We start from the raw sequence: 22,406 nt of genomic DNA on the forward strand, positions 1-22,406 counted from the left end.
TAAAATGCAGGTCTCAGGGCCCATCCCGAGCATCAAACACCCTAAGCTGTCAACTGAGCTTTTGAAATAAACGGTTAATTTTTGTTCTGTGTTCCCAAGGTTGGCTTTGTTTTCGAATAATTTATCCCTAATTGCTTATTTTGTTGACGTTAGATCTCAAATTCAGAAAAGACAGTAAATGTCAATAGGACGGGGGAAATGAGAACTTATAAATAGTATCTACTTCACTAACAAAAGGAAAAGGTCAGAAGACAGCCTCAACCTATCAGCTTCCTGTGAGGCGGAGCGAGGCCTAAGTGGGTCACGCCTTCGGCCACGCCCCCACCGCGCGCCACGCCCCCTGCAGCTCTCCGCAGCTAGTCGATGCTGCTCCCTGGTGGCCGCGGCTGCCCACTGCGGTCCCTGAAGCCGCGGCTGCGGCTGCGCAGTGCCGCCCTCTGCCGGCCCGGCTCCTTCCTCTCTCCCATCGGCCTCGGCTTGCGGGCCTTTCAAACATGGAGGAGCGCGAGTGGGGGGCGAGGCCGGCTCGCGCCGGCAGCCCAGCCAGCCCGCCCAGCCCGCGGCTGGACGTCAGCTCCTACAGCTTCGACCCGCTGCTGGCCCTGTACTCGCCGCGCCTGCCTCCCATCCCCTACCCCAACGCGCCCTGCTTTAACAACGTGGCGGAGTACGAGAGCTTCCTGAAGGGCGGGCGCACCGGGCGCGGCCGGGCACGGGGCACGGGGGAGCCGGCCTCGGCGGGAACCTCCACCGGAACCTCCACAGGAGCCGGGACCACCACCAGGAGCCGTCGCCGCGCCGCGCCCACCCCAGATCCCGAGCGCATCCAGCGTCTCCGTCGCCTCATGGTGGTCAAGGAGGACGCGGACGGCACGGCCGGGGCTCGTCGCCAGGGCCCCGGGCGCAGCAAGAAGGCGCCCCGCAATGTGCTCACGCGAATGCCCCGTGAGTGGTGCGGGGCGGCGGGAGGTCTAGGGAGGGTTTGCAGGGGTCCTCTGCGGGAGACTCGGGGGTGGTAGGGACGCGGGGAGGGTCGCCTGTGAGTCACAGGGGCTCTGCACGAGTTGAGGACGAGGGAGAGTGACGACCCACGCGGGAAGATCTACACAGGCCATTGATATCTGGAGGAGTGTTCCCCGGTGGAGAGGAGCTGCAGAGGGGCTGCGGGAGTCATGAGGCATGCGGAGTGATTGTGGGTCTTGCAGACAGTTTGGGGAGCATCAGAGGTCTGCAGAAGTGATGAGAGGTCTTGGGGACCACTGCAGGCAGATGGGCAGGAGACGTAGGGAAGTCTTAAGGTGAGTGGGATCTGAGGGTCAGGAGGAGAGTGAGGCAGTGAGTGGATCTGTTCTCATAGCACGAGACATTTCATATCCTGGCATGGGAAGTGACAGCTCCGCCTGAGGTGCCGTTTGCAAAATTGCCTGCGGGGACTTGATCCACCTCTGTTCACATTAACTAAATAAATCACTACTGTTGGAATGCCCCAGACACAATGCCACCAACACACAGGTGCCTTTCTACAGCCACTAGCTAGCTCGGGCAGTATCTGCCAGGCTCAAGTTCCCAGGGCGGGCGTGCAGGTGGTTTAAAATTCTGAAGGTGTAAATGGCACAAAGGAATTTCTTGCAGCTTCCTAATAGGTGCTCAGGTGAAGCTGTAAACAACAAAGGTTCTAATGTACTAGTAGGGTCTTGTGCAAATGGGATAGAAACAGCCTAGGGTTATACCAAATAATTCCGACATCTGCCCTGTGAACACAATGACCTAGTTAGCCAATTAGGGTGTCCGTAGCCTACTAATTAAATCGGTACAATGTTCAAGTGACTTCTTTTCGAACAGAGGAGTGAACTCGGCAAGAGATTTTGTTTTGATGTTCCTAGAAATATTTGTTTTTTAAGAGAGAAATATCCTGAAAAGTTGTGTGCTGCCGCTGGTGCCTTTGTGGGAGACACACGGTACCAGAGCCTTCCTGCCGAGCTAGGATTTTTCAGAGCTGGCTTGCACAGCAGTAGCAGAAGGACAGAGCCTGCACGGCTCTGGAAGGAGCCGTTGCAGTGCCTTCTTTTGCCTATGTGGTTTTGCGCTGTTCGCTTGTTGAATTGCACCCAAGGCTCCGGGTGTCACATTTATTCCCATTTATTCCTCTTACTGCCTCGCTACCAAGAATTGTCAAGGGAAACACTTGAGAGCGGTTCGGTTTTTTTCTGTGTTAGGACTGTGTGAAGACCAGCTCCATCTGGTTCTCTTGATTAAGTTCATTTCTGGAGTCAGGATCTCAGGGTTAGCCCCGTCACTGGAAACGTTAAGCAGTTGGGAGCACCATGAGAGATAGGTAGATACCACAAAGCCTTCAGAAAGCAAGCAAATGATTGAAATCAAAGGATTATATTTAAGGAGTTTTTTTTTCCAAGGGTCCTCTTTAGGATTTAAAGTTAAAAAAGGACATGCATAAAAAGTCTTCAAAAATCAAGTTATGCAGTATGCTTAACATGTTGCAGAGGTTGGCCCCTCTCACACATATACGGGATTCACCTTGGTTTGAACACTGGCTTCATCTCCTTCCAGCTGTTGTATTTTAGGCACATCACACCGCTGGCTGGACCTGACTTTCCAACATGGTGATGAAAGCGGTAGTGACATCTGTCTGTCGCTGTAAGGGTTAAAGTGATCAACAATTTGAAACCATTTGCAACAGTGACATTCTCTAATGGAGAAGGTTTCCGCGATGTCTGCTGTCACTATCTGTAGGATGTAGTGGTGGTCGTTATTATTTCCAGGTTGACATAATTAAGGGTCAGAGACTTGTAACCTCAGCAGACAGCTTTATAAGTGACCTTGAACAGATTACTTTCCTGCAGTGGAGCTCTCTGTAAATTGGAGTGAGATAATTGTGAGCGCAGGGGGAGGCAGCCTTCCCTGAGGGTACTAGAGAAAGGGCACCAGAAAAGAAGGTTAACTTTGTGGTAGACCTCTGCTGACAGCACTCCTTAGTATGTTGTTTACCTTTTGAAAAGGCTGAAGCAGTGAAAGTGAGCATGCCAGTCTGTTCATGGCAACTGTCAGAACCTCCCCAGAGCGCTCTGTAGCCCAAACTGCCCAGGCAGCCCGTCAGGTCAGGCAGGGAAGTAGGCCAGATAGGACCTTCTGTTATCTGTGTGGTCCCTCCGCCCACTGGTGCCTTGAAGGACCTTGTTGCCACTCCTGAGGTTTCCACTGGGGAAGGTGGTGACTGGGCCCTTTTTGCTCCAGCACTTCCACTTCAGAAACTCTGGAGCCATCAACCATCCAGCCACTTCCACAGTTAGGGACTGTTCTTAGGAACTATGGTGACTTTTTTTTTCCCTTGAGGCAATTTCTCTATGTAGCTCTGGCTGTCCCGGAACTCAACTCTGTAAACCGGGCTGGCCCTTAACTTGCAGAGATCTGCCTACCTCTGTCTCTTAAGAATGCTAGGGTTAAAGGCATGCACCACCAACACCAGCCAGCTGGAGCTATGGCTACTTTTAATGCTTCATATCCACCCAGGAACACTTTGTCTCAGCCACCTGGGCCCTGTTACCTCAGGCCGTTGTAAGTCTGGCCACAGAAATCTCTGTAGCTGTCGTACATGTTTGATATGCTCTCACTTCTCATCATACTGACTGACAACTGCCACCTTGAGAGACTGTGCTTCAGCTCTACAATGTCCTCCTAAAATAGCTCCAGGAGACACTACTTCATCAACCTCTCTGGATGGCCCCACCCATCTTGCAGATGTCCCCAGATGGGGGAGGAGGATCACCTCTTCTACTCATGACAGCCACAAGCGTGCTCAGTAAACCTGCACGTTCTGTGTGACCAAGCGCAAAGTTAGCGGTTAGCAGACTGGGGGCCATGCTTGTGCTATGGACACGGCCCTTGCTATCCCCTCCCCCTCTGTATTACCCTCTTCTGCTGGAACACTTGGCTCAGGTGAATCTTCATATGATGGTTTCATTGTCTACTTGTGCTCTTTATCTTGGGCAGAGCAGGCAGATCTGGTAACATGAAGAGCAGACAGTCCTGAGGACGCTAGCCCCAGGCACAGCCAGCAGCAGCTAGAGGGTTGCTGGAGCATTCAGAGTGGCTGGGAATGGAGATTGCACAGGCTGAGCCAGTGAAGAACTGAAGGCGTGCTGAGATGATGAGTCTGTGGACAGAGAAGGGCAACTGAGAGCCATGAAGATGGAGGAGCTGTAGCCAACAATCAGGAGTTATTAGTACCAACTGGCTGTGGAGGTGTGGACCTAGGAGAGCGGTCCTGGCACCTTAAGCTTGGAGTTGCTGAACTAAGAATCCGTCATTCATGATTTCCATCTGAATACAGCAAAAGCACCCTCAGCCTATTGGGAGCAAAAGCACCTGTGTGTTAAGGTAGTGAGACTTAAATGATATGAGCGATGCAAAGTAAAATTATCCAAGGGCCTGGCTCTTGGAGAGCCTGGAGTGGCAGTAATGAGGAGGATGCTGTAGCTGGTGAAGGGAGCCAGGAGACCTGGAATGTGCCAATCAACTGGTAAGATTCTGGACCAAATTTGTTTCAGAAAGAGTACTGGGAATGCTGGGAAGGTCTTAATCCCTGACAGTCTATTGGCTTGAACCTCTTGCTAACCACAAGCAGAGATGGCAAAGCTCATCTGGAGTTGGACAGATATGTCTCAAGAGTAGTGGCAGTAGAGAAAAGGATTTTGGAAGAACTTTCTTCAAAATAATGCACATACACACTTCCATACAAAGTCTAAGGAGCCTGCCTCATGTCCATTTGGAGTCTGTCATGGAAATGGCTGGAAAAAATGTTCAGTGTTAGTAGAATTGAAGACTCCTTTTTGCCTTGCTAGTGTGCTTTCATAGGTGGTGCTCATGTTGTGTTTTGACCACTTATGGAGAGAAAAGAATGCTTCCTGGTACTACAGCTTATTGAATCTTTGAAAGGAGAGAAGTCAAAAGAACTTTACCGATGTAAGCAAGATCCTTGTGTTGCCGTTCCCTTAGTTAAGATGCATGACAGTTCCCTCTGTTTTAGGAAGCTACATTAAGGCCCCTGGCTTGTTCATCTGAGAAAGACAACTTCCGCCTTGTGAAAGCGTGTGCCTGGGAGGCAGGGCAGTGCATATTTGTGCAAAGGGTCTAACAGAGACATTGTGGTGCACTTAATAAATGGAATAGATACCTGTTCCCTGAAGTGATCTAGAAGCTCACTCGTCCGATTTCATTTCACAAATGAAGAAACTTGAACTTATAAAGGAAAAGTCACTCACCGGCGTTACTCTGGGTAAGGTCTGGATGCTACTTCCATACCTGATTTTGGAAAGCCTGTGACATGCACAGATCCATGTATAGGCGTGTGCATGCACATACACACATACACGCTTATCAAGGGTCCAAAGCCATTGCCAGAAGACACGTCAATGACCAACAGCATCTCTGCTTCCCTTCTGAGGCTGCTGTTTCTGTCACTGAGGCCACTCTCACTTTGCCCCCAACTGTACCGGGTTACCTAATTTCCAATCTGGCTCATAAACGCCCACTTGCGTCTGTTGAGTCATTTCCTTCCAAGAGGATTTTCCTTCGTTTGTCACGGTATTCATTTCTATGCCAACTCATGAATGAGGAAATCGGTTATCTGAACTCAAGTGCAAGGCTGTTCTTTCTTATACCCCTAGCAAGAATCAAGTTTTTGTTTAAAAATGCATTGAGGTCTTTTGGGGAAGTTTTTGTTTATTTGTTTTTTAATACTCAAACCAGCAGAGCACAAAAAATAAATTGACATGAAGAAAAACCTGTCATTGCCCCAAGCTTTGCAAGAGAATTTCTCATTCTGAAAATAAAAGCTTTCCTGCCCATTATTTCTTCTTTGCATAGTCATAGTGCTATGTTCACAAGATGCTTATTAGGACCCTCGGGAGCCAGATGTTCAGCAGATGCCCTTCAAACCATCAGGTCCATTTCTTCCCAGCATGGAGATGTACATATTTCAATGTACCAGGAACTTCAGGAGCTCCTGCAGGCTATACATCAAAAAGCTATTCTACAACAAAAACAAACATTGCTCCATAGTGCCATCCTGAAACCTAATATTGTGTATGAGAAATTGAAAAATAAAATTTTTAAATTTAAAAAATATATAATTCACCTTAAAGGCAGACATAACAACGTATTGATTAAACTAAAATAGATAAAATTACAAACATTGCAACAACTTTACATCTTCTGAACAGCTAGGCTTGAATTTACAAAGGTCTGTGTGGCTCTGCCTTTAAGCACTGGGATTAAAAGCGTGCACCACCACACCCTGTTCACAATTTTGAACTTTTTTGGTACATAATATAGAATTACTCAGATGAACAAGTCTCTACACCTGTAGAAATAAGTATAATGGTAATATTCTTAAAATACGGCTTTATTTTTATACTTATTTTTGTTTTTTTGAGGCAGGGTTTCTGTGTGTAGCACTGGTTGCCCTGGAACTCACTCTGTAGACCAGACTGGCCTGAACTCAGCTCTGCCTGCCTCTGACGTCTGAGTTTTGAGATTGAAGAGGTGTGCCACCGTGCCTGACTTAAAATGTGTTTTTATTTTAGTGAGTAATGTTTAAAAGGCTATTTTCTTTGAGGGGATAGCATGGATTTATAGGCAGTATAAAGCACAGCTTTTTTCCCTCAAATGCATGAATTGGCTTTTAGTTCACAAGAGGGTTGGCTCAGGTATGCAGTTCACCAGAATTGTCCCGAAGAACACAGGACTGAGAAGAACCCAACTACTGGTGCGAGCATTCCCCCTTTATTTCTTTTTTTTTGCCTGCAGACATTTTTAAAAATGATGGTACATCTTAGAATCACTGTCATGATCAAATAGAGGAGACATTTATAGATAGTGAAAGACTTAGATCTGAGTCGTGTGTGTGTCTTTTCCACAGTCTGTTGGAATGTGGCCTCTTTCTGAAGTGTGTTGGCTGTGCTAATTCTGCCATTCACGAGGCTTTTAGTGGTAAATGTGAGGTTGCCTTGGCTGTGCCAGGAGTGCCCGGTGGCCTTGGCTAGCCTGCCGCTGAAGGCAGGTGTTGGCCATTGCTGACCCAGGCCTTCTCTTGTTTCAGTGCATGAAGGCAGCCCCCTGGGTGAGCTCCACCGCTGTATCCGAGAGGGAGTGAAGGTCAATGTTCACATCCGCACTTTCAAGGGACTTCGGGGTGTCTGCACAGGCTTCCTGGTTGCATTTGACAAGTTCTGGAATATGGTAAGTGCCTTTCTCAAAGCTCCTATGTGTCTAAAGGACATGGGTAGCCTTGTTAAGCAAAGCCCTCGGAAGACCTCAGAACTGAACTCTTCCTACACCTTGACCGTCCCCACGGAAAACAGCATTACTGCTCCTTTCCCTTAAAGCAGGGTGTTCAGCCTGTGTTGTGCTCTTCCCTCCCTCCCAGGATCCGGGGTAGTGTGTGGAGAGTTGTTTTTTTTATCATATCTGTTTGAGATGCTGGAATGCTGCCTTATAAGCACTGACAGCACACAAACAGCCTCCCTCCACCATCAACCAACTATCTTGTCCTACATGCCTTTAGTGCTAAGGTTGAGAGACCTAACCCTAAGGTATAATTATGTTATCATTTAGTAATTTTTTTTTTTGAGACAGGATTTCTCTGTGTAGCCCTGGCTTTCCTAGAACTACCTCTATAAATCAGGTTTTAGACAAAGTCTCATTATGTACTCCTGGTGGAACTCATTATATAGACCAGGCTGGCCCAGAATTTTTTTTTTGGGGGGGGGGATTTAGAAACACTTTAATGCCTACAGCAGTAGCCCCGTTTCCTTTTTAATTGCAGGCTCAGACTTGATTATAAACGTTTATCATTATAGAAATCTTTGTTTTTATTAATTATCCTTTTATTGGCACGCTTTTCAGGAACAGGCCAGCTGTACATTTTAATAGGCAGGTGTATTTTATACGTAAGAACTTCCCTGCTGGGTCAGAGCCACAGTGTTTGATTCTTGCCAGGGACAGAAGCCTCTGAGACTGTGTCAGTTCCCCCTTTATTTTTTTTTTGTTTAAAAATATTTATTTATTTATTTATTATATATACAATATTCTGTCTGTGTGTATGTCTGCAGGCCAGAAGAGGGCACCAGACCTCATTACAGATGGTTGTGAGCTATCATGTGGTTGCCGGGAATTGAACTCGGGACCTTTGGAAGAGCAGGCAATGCTCTTAACCACTGAGCCATCTCTCCAACCCCCAGTTCCCCCTTTATTTTTTTCTTTTATTATTTATTTATTTATTTATTTATGATTTCTGCCTCCTCCCCGCCACCGCCTCCCATTTCCCTTCCCCTCCCCCATTCAACTCCCCCTCCCTCATCAGCTCGAAGAGCAATCAGGGTTCCCTGATCTGTGGGAAGTCCAAGGACCACCCACCTCCATCCAGGTCTAGTAAGGTGAGCATCCAAACTGCCTAGGCTCCCCCAAAGCCAGTACATGCAGTAGGATCAAAAACCCATTGCCAATATTCTTGAGTTCTCAGTAGTCCTCATTGTCCGCTATGTTCAGCAAGTCCGGTTTTATCCCATGCTTTTTCAGACCCAGGCCAGCTGGCCTTGGTGAGTTCCCGATAGAACATCCAATTAAAGGACATTGAGCCTATAATTCGCAATCCTAGAGAAGCTAAATAAGAAGGTGAATCCAAAGACATATAGGCATCCTCCTGAATATTAACCTTCATCAGGTGATGAAATGAGACAGAGACAGAGACCCACATTGGAGCACCGGACTGAAATCTCAAGGTCCAAATCAGGAGCAGAAGGAGAGAGAGCAAGAGCAAGGAACTCAGGACCGCGAGGGGTGCACCCACACACGGAGACAATGGGGATGTTCTAGCTGGCCCAGAACTTATGGAGTTTGCCTGCCTCTGCCTTCTGAGTGCTGCCATTAAAGCCATGCATCACTATACCTGACAGCCACTCTTTTGTTCCTTTCTCAAAAATCAAGGTGCCAGCTTCTGTGGCCTGTGACACCCGGGTCTCACTGCTGACCTTGAGCACACACACCTCTGCTGGAACCTGGTCACAGGCTTGCAGCCTTCCCACCCATCTCCTCCATGTCTGTTGATGGATGGGCTGCCCATTCTGCTGTACCATTGACAGATGAAGACTGAGTCCAGGGAGTTGGACTCATGCCACATCTTACTGTTAAGAAAGTGCAAGACTTTAGCCTGAGTCTTTATGGCTCCTAAAACCCTGCTTTTATTGTTTGTTTGAGTCAGTGTCTCTTATTATGTAGCCCTGGCTGTCCTGGAACTAGCACTCTAGACCAGGCTGGCCTCAAACTCACAGAGATCTCCTGCCTCTGCCTCCCAACTGCTGGGATTAAAGGTGTGCACCATCTGGCTTTAAACCCTTCTTTTAATTGTTACAGAATTTGAATCCTAGTGGCTTCACCATTTAGTAGCTCCCCCGAGCCTCAGGTTTCTCATTTCAGAAAGAAGACTCACATGCTGTGATGATTTTATTGTTGATAAGAGCCAAGTTTCTCTGTTTGTCTTTCTGGACAGGATCTCACTCTAACTTGGATCCCATTATGCTGCCTAGACTGGCCTTGAACTTACAGCAGTCCTCCTGCCTCAGTCTTCTGCCCAGGATTACAGGGGTGAGCTACCATACCTGGCCCTGGGGAGAATTATGGAGAATAATTATTGTCAGTAGTGGTCGTAATTACTATTTCTTTAGATGTGTAGGGTAAGTTTGCATTTTTCAGAGTAATTTCCATTGCATAATCTCATTGATCTTGACAGTTGACCTGTGAGGCTGATGCTGATCTTGCTGGTGAGAACTGCCTGGTGAACCCCAGGCTCACTGAAACTGAGGAGGATAAAGGAGTAATCATGCTTCTTTAGCATGGGTTAACAGCTGTCCTGCGGCATAACCACCTAGGGTTTCTGCTTAACAGTATGCATGGGAATCTCAGCCTTGGGGCTGATGAGATGGCTCAGGCAGGGAAAGTCATTGCCCAGCAAGCTTGAAGACCAGATCCTACTGGTAAAAAGCAAGAGCTGAGTCCTGCAGATTGTTATCTGACATCCTTGGTTTTGTTGGATGTTTCTGTCCTGCCCAGTTCCAGCAGTCATTAAGTCCCAAAGAAATCACACAGAGGTCTACATTAATCATAAACTGATTGGCCCATTAGCTCAGGCTTCCTATTGACTCTTATATTAGCCCATTATTCTTTTTTTTCTTTTTTCTTTTAACAAGTTTCCACCTCCTCCCAGCCTCCCATTTCCCTCCCCCTCCTCCCACCCTTCTTCCCCTCCTCCCACCCTTCTCCCCCTCCCCCCACTCCTTTCCCCCTCCCTCTCCAGTCCAAAGAGCCGTCAGGGTTTTCTGTCCTGTGTTAAGTCCTAGGTCCTCCCCCCCTCCGTCCATATCTAGGAAGGTGAACATCCAAACTGGCTAGGCTCCCACAAAGCCAGCACATTAAGCAGGATCAAAACCCCGTGCCATTGTCCTTTGCGCTCATCAGCCCTCATTGTTCGCCATGTTCAGAGAGTCCAGTTTTGTCCCATGCTTTTTCAGTCACAGTCCAGCTGGCCTTGGTGAGTTCCCAATAGATCAGCTCCACTGTCTCAGTGGGTGGGTGCACCCCTTGTGGTCCCGACTTCTTTGCTCATGTTCTCCCTCCTTCTGCTCCTCATTGGGACCTTGGGAGCTCAGTCCAGTGCTCCAGTGTGGGTCTCTATCTCCATCCATCACCAGATGAAGGTTCTATGATGATATGCAAGATATTCGTCATTATTGCTCTAGGATAGGGTCATTTCAGGTTCCCTATCCTCAGCTGCCCAAGGAACTAACTGGGGACCTCGGCTTGGGCACCTGGGAGCCCCTCTAGGGTCAGGTCTCTTGCCAACCCTAAAGTGGCTCCCTTAACTAAGAATTGTGGTTCCGTGCTCCCCTATCCACCCTTCCTTTATCCCAATCCTCCTGTTTCCCCAAGGCCCCCCCTCCTTCCCTTCTAACTTTTCTCTCCCCATCTCCCCTTACCCCCATCCCACCCCACCCCCAAGATCCCAATTTTCTCCCCGGCAATTTTGTCTACTTCCCTTAGCCAAGAGGATAACTATATGTTTTTCCTTGGGTTCACCTTCTTACTTAACTTCTTTAGATTCACCTATTGTAGACTCCGTGACCCTTATTTATGGCTAGAAACCAATTATGAGTGAGTACATCCCATATTCATCTTTTTGGGTCTGGGATACCTCACTCAGGATAGTGTTTTCTATTTCCATCCATTTGCATGCAAAATTCGAGAAGTCATTGTTTTTTACCGCAGCATAGTACTCTAATGTGTATATATTCCATATTTTCTTCATCCATTCTTCCATTGAAGGGCATCTAGGTTGTTTCCAGGTTCTGGCTATTACAAATAATACTGCTATGAACATAGTTGAACAAATGCTTTTGTCATATGATAGGGCATCTCTTGGGTATATTCCCAAGAGTGGTATTGCTGGGTCCAGGGGTAGGTTGATCCCGAATTTCCTGAGAAACCGAAACACTGACTTCCACAGTGGTTGCACAAGATTGCATTCCCACCAGCAATGGATGAGGGTACCCCTTCCTCCACAGCCTCTCCAGCAAAGGCTATCCTTGGTGTTTTTGACTTTAGCCATTCTGACAGGCGTAAGATGATATCTCAAAGTTGTTTTGATTTGCATTTCCCTGATTGCTAAGGAAGTTGAGCACGACCTTAAGTGTCTTTTGGCCATTTGAACTTCTTCTGTTGAGAATTCTCTGTTCAGTTCAGTGCCCCATTTTTTAATTGGGTTAGTTAGCATTTTAAAGTCTAGTTTCTTGAGTTCTCTATTTATTTTGGAGATCAGACCTTTGTCTGTTGCGGGGTTGGTGAAGATCTTCTCCCAGTCAGTAGGTTGCCTTTGTGTCTTAGTGACAGTGTCCTTTGCTTTACAGTAGCTTCTCAGTTTTAGTAGGTCCCATTTATTCAATGTTGCCCTTAATGTCTGTGCTTCTGGGGTTATACATAGGAAGCGATCTCCTGTGCCCATCTGTTGTAGGGTATTTCCCACTTTCTCTTCTATCATTTTCAGTGTGTTCGGGCTGAAATTGATGTCTTTAATCCATTTGGACTTGAGTTTTGTGCACGGTGATAGATCTGGGTCTATTTTCATTCTTCTACAGGATGACATCCAGTTGTGCCAGCACCATTTGTTGAAGATGCTTTCTTTCTTCCATTGTATACTTTTAGCTCCTTTATCAAAAATGAGGTGTTCATAGGTTTGTGGGTTAAAATCCGGGTCTTCTATACGATTCCATTGGTCGACTTCTCTGTTTTTATGCCAGTACCACACTGTTTTCATTACTGTAGCTCTGTAATAGAGTTTGAAGTCAGGGATGGTAATGCCTCCAGAAGATCCTTTATTGTATAGGATTGTTTTGGCTATCCTGGGTTTTTTGTTTTTCCATATAAAGTTGATTATTGTCCTCTCCAGTTCTGTGAAGAATTTTGATGGGATCTTGATGGGGATTGCATTGAATCTATAAATTGCCTTTGGTAGAATTGCCATTTTTACTATGTTGATCCTCCCAATCCAAGAGCAAGGGAGGTCCATCCATTTTTTGGTATCCTCTTCAATTTCTTTCTTCAATGCCTTAAAGTTCTTGTCAAATAGATCTTTCACTTCCTTGGTTAGATTTACCCCAAGATATTTTATGCTGTTTGTGGCTATCGTGAATGGTGACGCTTCTCTGATTTCCCTCTCTGCTTCCATATCCTTTGTGTATAAGAGGGCGACTGATTTTTTGGAGTTGATCTTGTATCCTGCCACATTACTAAAGCTGTTTATCAGCTGTAAAAGTTCTTTGGTGGAGTTTTGGGGGTCGCTTAAGTACACTATCATATCATCTGCGAATAACGAAAGTTTAACTTCTTCCTTTCCAATTCGAATCCCCTTGATCCCATTATGTTGTCTTATTGCTACTGCTAGAACTTCAAGCACTATATTGAAGAGGTATGGCGAGAGTGGACAGCCTTGTCGTGTTCCTGAGTTAAGCGGGGTGGCTTGGAGTTTCTCTCCGTTTAATTTGATGTTAGCTGTCGGCTTGCTGTAAATAGCTTTTATTTTATTTAGGTATGACCCTTGTATCCCTAATCTCTCCAAGACTTTTAACATAAATGGATGTTGAATTTTGTCGAATGCTTTTTCAGCATCTAATGAAATGATCATATGGTTTTTTTCTTTCAGTTTATTTATATGCTGGATTACATTGATAGATTTTCGTATGTTGAACCAGCCCTGCATCTCAGGAATGAAGCCTACTTGATCATAATGGATAATTTTTCGGATGTGTTCTTAGATTCGGTTTGCCAGTATTTTGTTGAGTATTTTTGCGTCGATGTTCACGAGTGAGATTGGCCTGTACTTCTCTTTCCTGGTTGAGTCTTTGTGTGGTTTTGGTATCAGAGTAACTGTAGCTTCATAAAAGGAATTAGGTAATGACCCTTCTGCTTCTATATTGTGGAATACATTAAGGAGTATAGGTATTAGCTCTTCTTGGAAGTTCTGGTAGAATTCCGCATTGAAACCTTCTGGTCCTGGGCTTTTTTTGGTAGGGAGGTTTTTGATAACAGCTTCTAATTCTTCGTGACCAACAGGTCTGTTTAGATTGTTCACCTGGTCCTGGTGTAACTTTGGTATATGGTATTTATCTAAAAAAGTGTCCATTTCTTTTACATTTTCCAGTTTTGTGTTATACAGGCTTTTGTAATAAGATCTAATGATTCTCTGAATTTCCTCTGTGTCTGTGGTTATGTCCCCCTTTTCATTTCTGATCTTATTAATTTGCGTATTCTCTCTCTGCCGTTTGATTAGTTTGGATATGGGTTTATCAATCTTGTTGATTTTCTCCAGGAACCAGCTTTTTGTTTCATTGATTCTTTGGATTGTTTTCTGTGTTTCTATTTTGTTGATTTCCTCCCTCAGTTTGATTATTTCCAGTCTTCTACTCCTCCTAGGTGAGTCTGCTTCTTTTTTTTCTAGAGCTTTCAGGTGGGCTGTTAAGTCTCCAATATGTGCTTTCTCTGTTTTCTTTAAGTGGGCACTTAGTGCGATGAACTTTCCTCTTAGCACTGCTTTCATAGTGTCCCATAAGTTCGAGTATGTTGTTTCTTTATTTTCATTGAATTCAAGGAAGACTTTAATTTCTTTCTTTATTTCTTCCTTAATCCAGGTATGGTTCAGTAGTTGACTGTTCAGTTTCCATGAGTTTGTAGGCTTTCTGTGGGTAGCATTGTTGTTGAATTCTAACTTTAATCCATGGTGATCTGATAAGACACATGTGGTTACTAATATTTTTTTGTAACTGTGTAGGTTAGCTTTGCTACCGAGTATGTGGTCAATTTTTGAGAAGGTTCCATGAGCTGCAGAGAAGAAGGTATATTCTCTCCTATTTGGGTGGAATAATCTATAGATGTCTATTAAGTCCATTTGCTTCATTACCTCCATTAATTCTCTAATTTCTCTGTTAGGTTTCTGTTTGATTGACCTGTCCATTGGTGAGAGAGGAGTGTTGAAATCTCCTACTATCAGTGTGTGGTTTGATGGCTGCCTTGAGTTTTAGTAATGTTTCTTTTACGTACGTGGGTGCTTTTATATTAGGGGCGTAGATATTCAGGATTGAGACTTCATCCTGATGAATTGTTCCTGTTATGAGTATAAAATGTCCCTCTCCATCTCTTCTGATTGATTTAAGTTTGAAGTCAACTTTGTTAGAAATTAGTATGGCCACACCTGCTTGTTTCTTAGGTCCATTTGCTTGATAAGCCTTTTCCCAGCCCTTTACTCTGAGTAGGTGCCTGTCTTTGTGGTTGAGGTGTGTTTCTTGTAAACAGCAGAATGTTGGATCCTGTTTTCGTATCCAATCTCTTAGCCTGTGCCTTTTTATAGGTGAGTTGATTTGTAAGCATATTGGGCATAATTAAAAAATCTGTAAACTCAGCCAAGCGATGATGATGCATGCCTTTAGTCCCAGCTCTCGGAAGGCAGAGGCAGGTGGTTCTCTGTACGGTCAAGGCCAGCCTGGTCTACAGAGTGAGTTCCAGGACAGGCTCCAAAGCTACATAGAGAAACCCTGTCTTGAAAAAACAAAACAAAGGGGCTGGAGAGATGGCTCAGAGGTTAAGAGCATCGCCTGCTCTTCCAAAGGTCCTGAGTTCAATTCCCAGCAACCACATGGTGGCTCACAACCATCTGTAATGATACAGAATATTGTATACATAATAAATAAATATTAAAAAAAAGAAAAACAAAACAAAACATGTCTGTAAACTCTGTAATTAAAGGTTAACTTAAAACTTTTAACACTGGGGTTGACAGTTAAAAAAACCTGTACATAGGTAATCTCAAAAGAAATGTAGCTTGCTGTTGTCACCCCACTGGGATGGAGGCAGCCACGTCGCTGACAGCCATCTTTGCTAGAGTTAGAAAGGATGGAATTTGCCATATGACTTCATTCCCATCTTGGTTAAAATAAGCCAACCACAGAAGAATCAACTCCTCCTAGCTATGAAGCTCAAACCGGATGTTTAATAAGGGATTAGAGCTGCACCCATGTGCAAGACTGTACCTCAACTGCTAACTGAAATTTGTAATACAAGAGTCACCTAGGTGGCATTAGTGTTAAAAAAAGGGCATAGAAGGGTTGTGGAGAGCAACTGAGGCATGGCACTGTATGGCAGGACTGGGGTTCCTAGAGCACACAGGAGAGGCTGTGGTGAATATACAGCCCAGTTGCAATGAGAGTCTAAGGAAGTGTGTGATGATCTGAGGACGTAGGGTTAAAAATCTGAGATCAGAGTTCCAGGGCTTCAAAACTCACCAGTCCCTGGACTCTAGATCCCACCAATCCCTGAGTTTAAAAATCCACCAGTTACTGAGCTTGAAATCCCACCAATCTCTACCCTGAAAATCTCCACCCTGGAAAACTGCCCCCAAGAAACCTTATATTAGCCTTCCTCCCACTCAGTTCTCTGCTGCTTCTCTCCTGAGCAGAGGTAGCCACCCTCTGTGTCTTTCCCAGTGAATTCTTGTGTGAGGTTTGTTGTGCAGTGTGACTTTGTGGTATTCCTCGACTCCCAACTGCCAGACTTCCCCTAAGAGCTGCAGCATTTGCTTTGGAGAAATCCTTTCCTCAGAGCTCAGTGTCCACCTCCCCACAGACACACAAATGTAAAAACTTTCTAGCCGTGTGCTAGTGTACACTTTTAATCCCAGTTCATCAGGGCAGAGGCAGGCATAGCTCTGTGATTTCAAGGCCAACCTGGCTTACAGAGAGAGTTCCAGGCCAGCCAGGTCTATATAATGAGATTCTGTCTCAAAAAGGGGCGGGGGGGGGGGGAGTTAGGATAGAAGGGGTAAAACAGAACCAGCCAAACAAAAAAACTTCACTTTTATTTTAAGAACAGCCTTATGTTTGTATTTTAATAAGCTCTCTGAATATTTCTGTGCACTGAAATTTCTGAATACCTACCATGGGGTTGTAAAGGCCTTGCCATTGTCAAAGAAGCTCGCCTAATATGCTGGAGGAAGCTTGGACATCCTAGGCAGCTGCATCGGACTTGACTGTCTTGTGACCAGGCTGAGTCACCTGTGTAGTTCTGTACCTAAATGCTCTCTACCTTTATCAGTGCTGCTGTCAGTAACACTCTTTCCCCCTTTCTTCTTTTGGGCTCCTCCAGGCCCTCACTGATGTGGATGAGACCTACCGTAAGCCTGTGTTAGGCAAAGCCTACGAACGGGACTCTTCGCTGACTCTCACAAGGGTAGGCAGCTCTCCCTGACCTCCTGTGTGCCCACCCTGCCTTCTAGCTTAGATGCTATGGTCACAAGCCACTGCCTGGGAACCAGGTGTCCACATCAGAGTCTTAGTCCCTCACTGCACGCTTCCAGCAGATCCTAAAGCACCTGCTTTTTCCCTGCATATGTGAGCCACAAGTTGCCTTCCAACTTTGTACCGTAGCTATGAGGGCTGCCTTTTCATAGTTATCTGAGTTTTGTCTGGAAATTGAAAAGTGACCATTACCTTTTTTTAAAAAAGTCAATGCAAGGCGTTCACAAGCTGTAGCTGAGGACTCTGAACTTGGTGTGTTGGCAGAGTCAAATGGAGATATTCCACAGCTAATAGTTGTCACTGCTTTCCTTATAGCTGTTTGATCGGCTGAAACTTCAGGATTCCTCCAAAAAGGAAGCAGATTCCAAGTCTGCAGTTGAAGACTCCACCCTGTCTAGATACTCCCAGACATCCACTTGGAAGGTGGCTTCAGTGTGGGGACGAGGAGACACTGACCGGGGCTCCTCCCACAGGCGCTCACGCTCTGTCCCCTCCTCCCTGCAGGCGTCTGCGAGGGAGGGGTCCAGGTCTGAGCTGTCAGGGAGGACTACACGGACAGAGGGGTCCAGTGCGGGAGGCACCTTCTCCAGGGCCACCACCCTTTCACGGGGCACATCCCGAAAGAAAAAGAAAAAGCCCAAGGTGGATTACCAGCAGGTATTCACGCGACACATAAATCAGATTTTCATTAGAGGCGAGAATGTCCTGCTGGTTCATCTCGCACAGTGACCAGCTCAGCCCCACTTGACCCTTGGGTTTAGAAATAAAGTGCATGACCTGTTCCTTTGCCATACCCTAGTACCCCAATCAAAGTGTGAGTCACAGGGGTTCCCACTGGTCCTGCCCGTTCAGAGGACAGAGCTGGCTCACCCTCTGGAAGCCGAGTCGAGGGGTGGACTGGTCATCAGTCCTAAGCAGGCAGAAGCCATCCACGGTGTATCTCTTGCCGGGCTGTCCTGGTCTACTCCAGAGTCTCAAGCGTAAGCTGTTCCCTTTGCCTCAGGGTCATAGCAAGAGTGGAATCCTCTCCATGGAAACTGTAAGAAACGCCTAAGAAAGAATGATTTCATTTCTAAAAGCTAGTGCTCTGAGCACCCTGAGTCTGACCTAAGAACAACAGTGTAAATCGCCCGAGAGCCCTGCACCCATATCTTGGAACTGACCTTTGCTCTGCATCATTCTGTCTTGACCAAAAAGTGACATTTCTCATCCTTGAATATTAATAAGGTCTAGGAAAGTTACCAATGTATGCAGGAGTAAAGCTCAGCTAGGTGGCTGCTCTAAGTAGTCCGTGGAGACAGCTCCACTTTGATCCCCTCTTCTCGCGGGAAGGAAAGCAGAAGCTTGTTGATCTGCCCCTCACCAGAGGTGGCCTCTGCACATGGTGTACCAGATGGGACTGTGCCGTGCTTGTGGCTCGTTGTCCTCTCCGACTCCTGTGGCATGGTGCTAGTGTGCATGTGCTCTGTGGTATCACCCCGTGTGTCGTGTGTCAACTGTCCTGATGTGACCTTCGTGTCTGACCACAGAGAGTTCTGCATGAACTCAGTAATACCCATGTATCACGTGGCTGAGAGTCCCCTTTCTAGGCGGGACTGGGTGGTTACTGTGAAAGAGGGGTCATACACTTCTCTTCCCTGTGCCATGCCTGTGAGGGTCTTAGAAATGAATGGGTGTGTCCTAAGGGCACTTGGCTCCCATTTAAGCTTGAGTGACAGGAATACCAAAGGACCCAGGGATGCTCCTACTTGAATTCTATCACTGTATGCTTTTCAGTCACAATACAGAATGGGCTACATCTTGACACAGACTGTTAGGCAATGTTGATTTTCATTGTTTATACTTGCTTTATGTTAGATAACTTATGTTCCAAGTAAGACTAAAAAATAACTAGTCAAAATGTATGTATGAATAGAACGTTTCCCCTGCTGGGTTTGTAGATAGCAAGGATAAGCCTCCTCAGACGCAGGCTAAATAAAGTTATGTTAGCTGGACCACTGCCTCATCAGACAATGAAAAGTGAGCAGATGAGCCTCCGTTTCCCCATCAGACACCTACCTCACCAGGGCATTGTGGCAGAATTCTAGGAAGGTGTTTTACAGCCTCTAAGCATATCCAAGTGCCATGAGTAATTTTCCTCACTCTCTTGCATAGCTCAGTAAACATTCTCTTGTCCTATGAGCAAAGCGGGTGCTATTTAAGAAAGGTGTCTTCCCAGCTGTCGGCTGCGGTCCTGTAGCCATCCGCAGAGGGCCGTGAGAACTGAGCAACTGTGTTTCACAGCCTGTTCTTCCCTCCAGAGAGGAACTGTTCTCAGAGGAACATCTTCATTAAGGAAAGAGTGACTTTCTTTTTGCTGCTCCCCGACATCTCAGCCCCTGTTTTTCAAGCATATCTGTTGTGTGCGTTGTTTCCAGAGGGGATTTGTGGGCTTTCTGTTTTCTGTTCACCTGCTTTTATTTCTCATCATATCTAAGTTTGAAGGCAGGGCAGATGCACTGAGGGCTGTGGAGGCATTGGGTACAGCCCAGGCTCATGATTCTTGTCTTCTGATCTAAATTCCCTTCTGCCTCCTGTGCCCGGTCTCTGTTCTCCAGCCACTCCTCAGGCTGTATCGCCTCCATCCCCACCCGTGTTGCCTGTGTGGCTGTCCGTAGCTAGGAGCTGTAATGGATGCTCTTTTTTCCTGCCTATGTGGGAATGTGCAATCAAAAAGAACAGAAGGGATTTATGTCCATCCTAGTGACCCTCCTGACTTATTTTACACACATGCTAGTTTCATGTTGCTGTATAACTGTCCTGTATTTCTATAAGGATTGATTGATAATTTCCTGCTCATCATGACAGCGGGAGCTGTGGAAATTGTGCGCTCTCCCTTTAGATTGCCTCCACTGTTTAATTTGGACAGTGATCTGAAATGAATGCTCGCTAGGAAATGTGCAATTTTGTGCAAAGCATGGTATTTATTTTTCGATAAGTCAATCTAATTATTGCCTTTTATTTATTATTGGAAAATTTTTCAAAAATAAAGAAAAATAGGTTCTAATGTATTGCTGTTCAAAAATGATATCACATAAATTATAGTGAGTCACTGTAGTGACTGGACTGGGCTGGTTGTTTAGTGATAAGCTCAATGCTTGGTGTTCAGAGACCCTGAGTTCAGTCCCTGGCATGAATGAATGAGTGAATGAGTCAATCAGTCAATAAAAGTTGCTATGGAAACAGCTGAGAAAGAAAGACCCCAAGGAAAGGAGTTGGTAAGGTCGAGTACTAGCAGACTCTAGAAGACCCCTTCCTTCTAAGGAACCCATGAATCTAGAATGGAGTAGAGCCTCCTCACTGGTGTTCTGTGGAGATTAGGGTTTTCTTTTGAATAAACAGTTTTGGTTGTTCAAACTAATTTTTAGACACCCAGATAATTCACAGAATATTCCTGTATTCTTGTTGAGGTCTTTTCAGGAGTATTTGGCTTTGTTGGGTGGTGGTGTTGCCAGCAATTAGTATGGTCAGTAATTGGCTTGTTTTTGTTTTTTTGGTTTTCTTTTTTAATTTTTTTTATTGTTTTAATTGAACTATATATATTTTTCTTTTCCCCTACCTTCCTCTCCCCTCCCCTCCTACCCTCTCCCATGATGCCCATGCTCCCAATTTACTCAGGAGATCTTGTCTTTTCTTACTTCCCATGCACATTAGATCCATGTATGTCTCTCTTAGGGTCCTTTTTGTTGTCTAGGTTCTCTGGGATTATGAATTGTAGGCTGCTTTTCTTTGTTTTATGTCTAAAAGCCACTTATGAGTGAGCACATATGATATTTGTCTTTCTGGATCTGGGTTACCACATTCAATATGGTGTTTTCTCTAGATCCGTCCATTTTATTTGGGTTTTCATTTGTTTGTTTTCGCTTTGCTTTGTTTTTTGAGATAGAGTCTCACTGTGTCTCCCTGGCTGGTCTGAAACTCACTATGTAAACCAGGCTGACTTCAGACTCACAGATGTGCCTGCGTCTGCCTGCCGAGTGCTGGGACCAAATGGGTGTCCCCCCACCCCTGACTCAGCTAGAAGTGTTACAAGTTTAGCCACAGTTTTTGTGGAATTTTGAATAGAAATTACAAGTAGGCGAGCATCACTGTAACGGCGTAAACGAATGCAGACAGATTGTAAAAATATATATATCTATAGCTTTAATGTAGAAATAGACTTACAGAACCACCGTTCCTGCGGCGACCAGGAAAGCAGAAGCGATGGCTGGGAGCATGCTCGCCAAATTTATAGGCAGACATTAGCCCGAGGTGAACACGCCCCCCAAGGGGCGGGACTTATCCCTACACTTCACCTCCTGAACAAGGTTGTTAAAGGTTCCTGCTCAAGTGTAAGGGAGACAGCATCACAGGTCTGGGCCCTGGGTGATGTTCAAGGACTAAGGTCTGCAGCTTAAATAGACAAAGGAGGCCAGGCTCCTCAAGGCGCAGTCAGCCGTGCACAGACGCCAGGATTTCTGCCCATTTTGCGGTGACTGGTTTGACAGAGTGGTCTGCTCATGTCTGTTGGCTTTGTTTGTGCTCAGCTTGCAGAAGCTCCTGGTGGTGCTCACACCTCCATTTGGGATGACCACATGCTGGTCAGGTTCAGACATGTTGAGCATCTAGGTTACAAAAGCTGGGGAAGGGTGGAAACACTGTTTGGAAAGTAGCCTGCATTAAATGGGCAATGTTAATGTGGAAGTAGGAACCTTGGTGTGCCCTGTGGTTAAGAGATGACTGCCGGAGCCCTGCCATGTGCCATTCTGTGCCCACAGAGCTGTTCTTGTGCTCCACATAGGCACAGCTTTCACCTGAGCTGCCTGTCAGAACCCTTGCAGTGAGCTGCGGTCAGATCAGGAGCAGCCCTGTTTGTCTTGACAGGGAAAAAATGCCCCATGCCCCTTCAGAGGTTGTCAGGTTGCGGTCACGTCTGAGCTGCCTTTAATCCTCATTGGCCTACCAGAGACCTGTGCCAACACTTCTGCCCTTAAAGAAAAAAGAAATCAACCCAGCATGGTGCAAAGTGGGTGTTTGTGTTTCTGTTTGCACTCTCTCCATAACGGCCACTCAGGCAAAATCATGAAGTATAGTTGGCTCTATAAATTGCTTCTTTAACTGTCCTGCAGATTTTTCCTGTAGGAAAAAATTAAAATTTGAAGACAGCTAGCTGTCATTGGTGCTCCCCCAAAGTGTTTCGTTCCCTTCTGTACTTTTTATGAATGAAATGGTTGCTGTGTGTAGGTCAGGTTTATGGGAGGAAAGATTCTGGTAGTATAAGCTGAGTAGTTGGAGAGACGTTTTCCTTTTTCTCCTCCTGAACCACATCTGGAATGCATGCGGCTTATTGTCAGCACCTCTGTTCACCTGTCCATGGCTTTCTTGCCCAGAAGGCTTGTTCTCAGTGGCTGAAAGCAAAACCATCTCATCTGATCTGTGTGGGAAAGTCTGCTGTTACTTTCTAGCAAATTGGTGGAC

The 22,406-nt window shown here is 45.8% G+C and overlaps 1 protein-coding gene across 1 annotated transcript; it reads left to right on the forward strand.

Moving 5' to 3' along the window:
* The first annotated feature begins 479 nt into the window (after window positions 1-479).
* Window positions 480-20,544, forward strand: Lsm11 (LSM11, U7 small nuclear RNA associated). Its single transcript, XM_041676696.1, has 4 exons — window positions 480-945; window positions 7,118-7,257; window positions 16,759-16,842; window positions 17,226-20,544. Exons 1-4 carry the CDS (start codon window positions 495-497, stop codon window positions 17,637-17,639), a joined length of 1,089 nt encoding a protein of 362 aa, XP_041532630.1. The 5' UTR covers window positions 480-494; the 3' UTR covers window positions 17,640-20,544.
* The last annotated feature ends 1,862 nt before the right edge of the window (window positions 20,545-22,406 follow it).

This window comes from Microtus oregoni, unplaced genomic scaffold (assembly GCF_018167655.1).
Source record: "Microtus oregoni isolate MIOR12 unplaced genomic scaffold, Mior012 000027F_ref0000203, whole genome shotgun sequence".
Lineage (NCBI taxonomy): Eukaryota > Metazoa > Chordata > Mammalia > Rodentia > Cricetidae > Microtus > Microtus oregoni.

Bases quoted from the DNA above. Each gene is read 5' to 3' on its own strand.
- Lsm11 (XM_041676696.1), top strand. From the start codon at position 495: ATGGAGGAGCGCGAGTGGGGGGCGAGGCCGGCTCGCGCCGGCAGCCCA. The intron at 946-7,117 runs GTGAGTGGTGCG...CTCTTGTTTCAG, and splicing joins TGTGCTCACGCGAATGCCCC to TGCATGAAGGCAGCCCCCTG. The intron at 16,843-17,225 runs GTAGGCAGCTCT...CTTTCCTTATAG, and splicing joins CTTCGCTGACTCTCACAAGG to CTGTTTGATCGGCTGAAACT.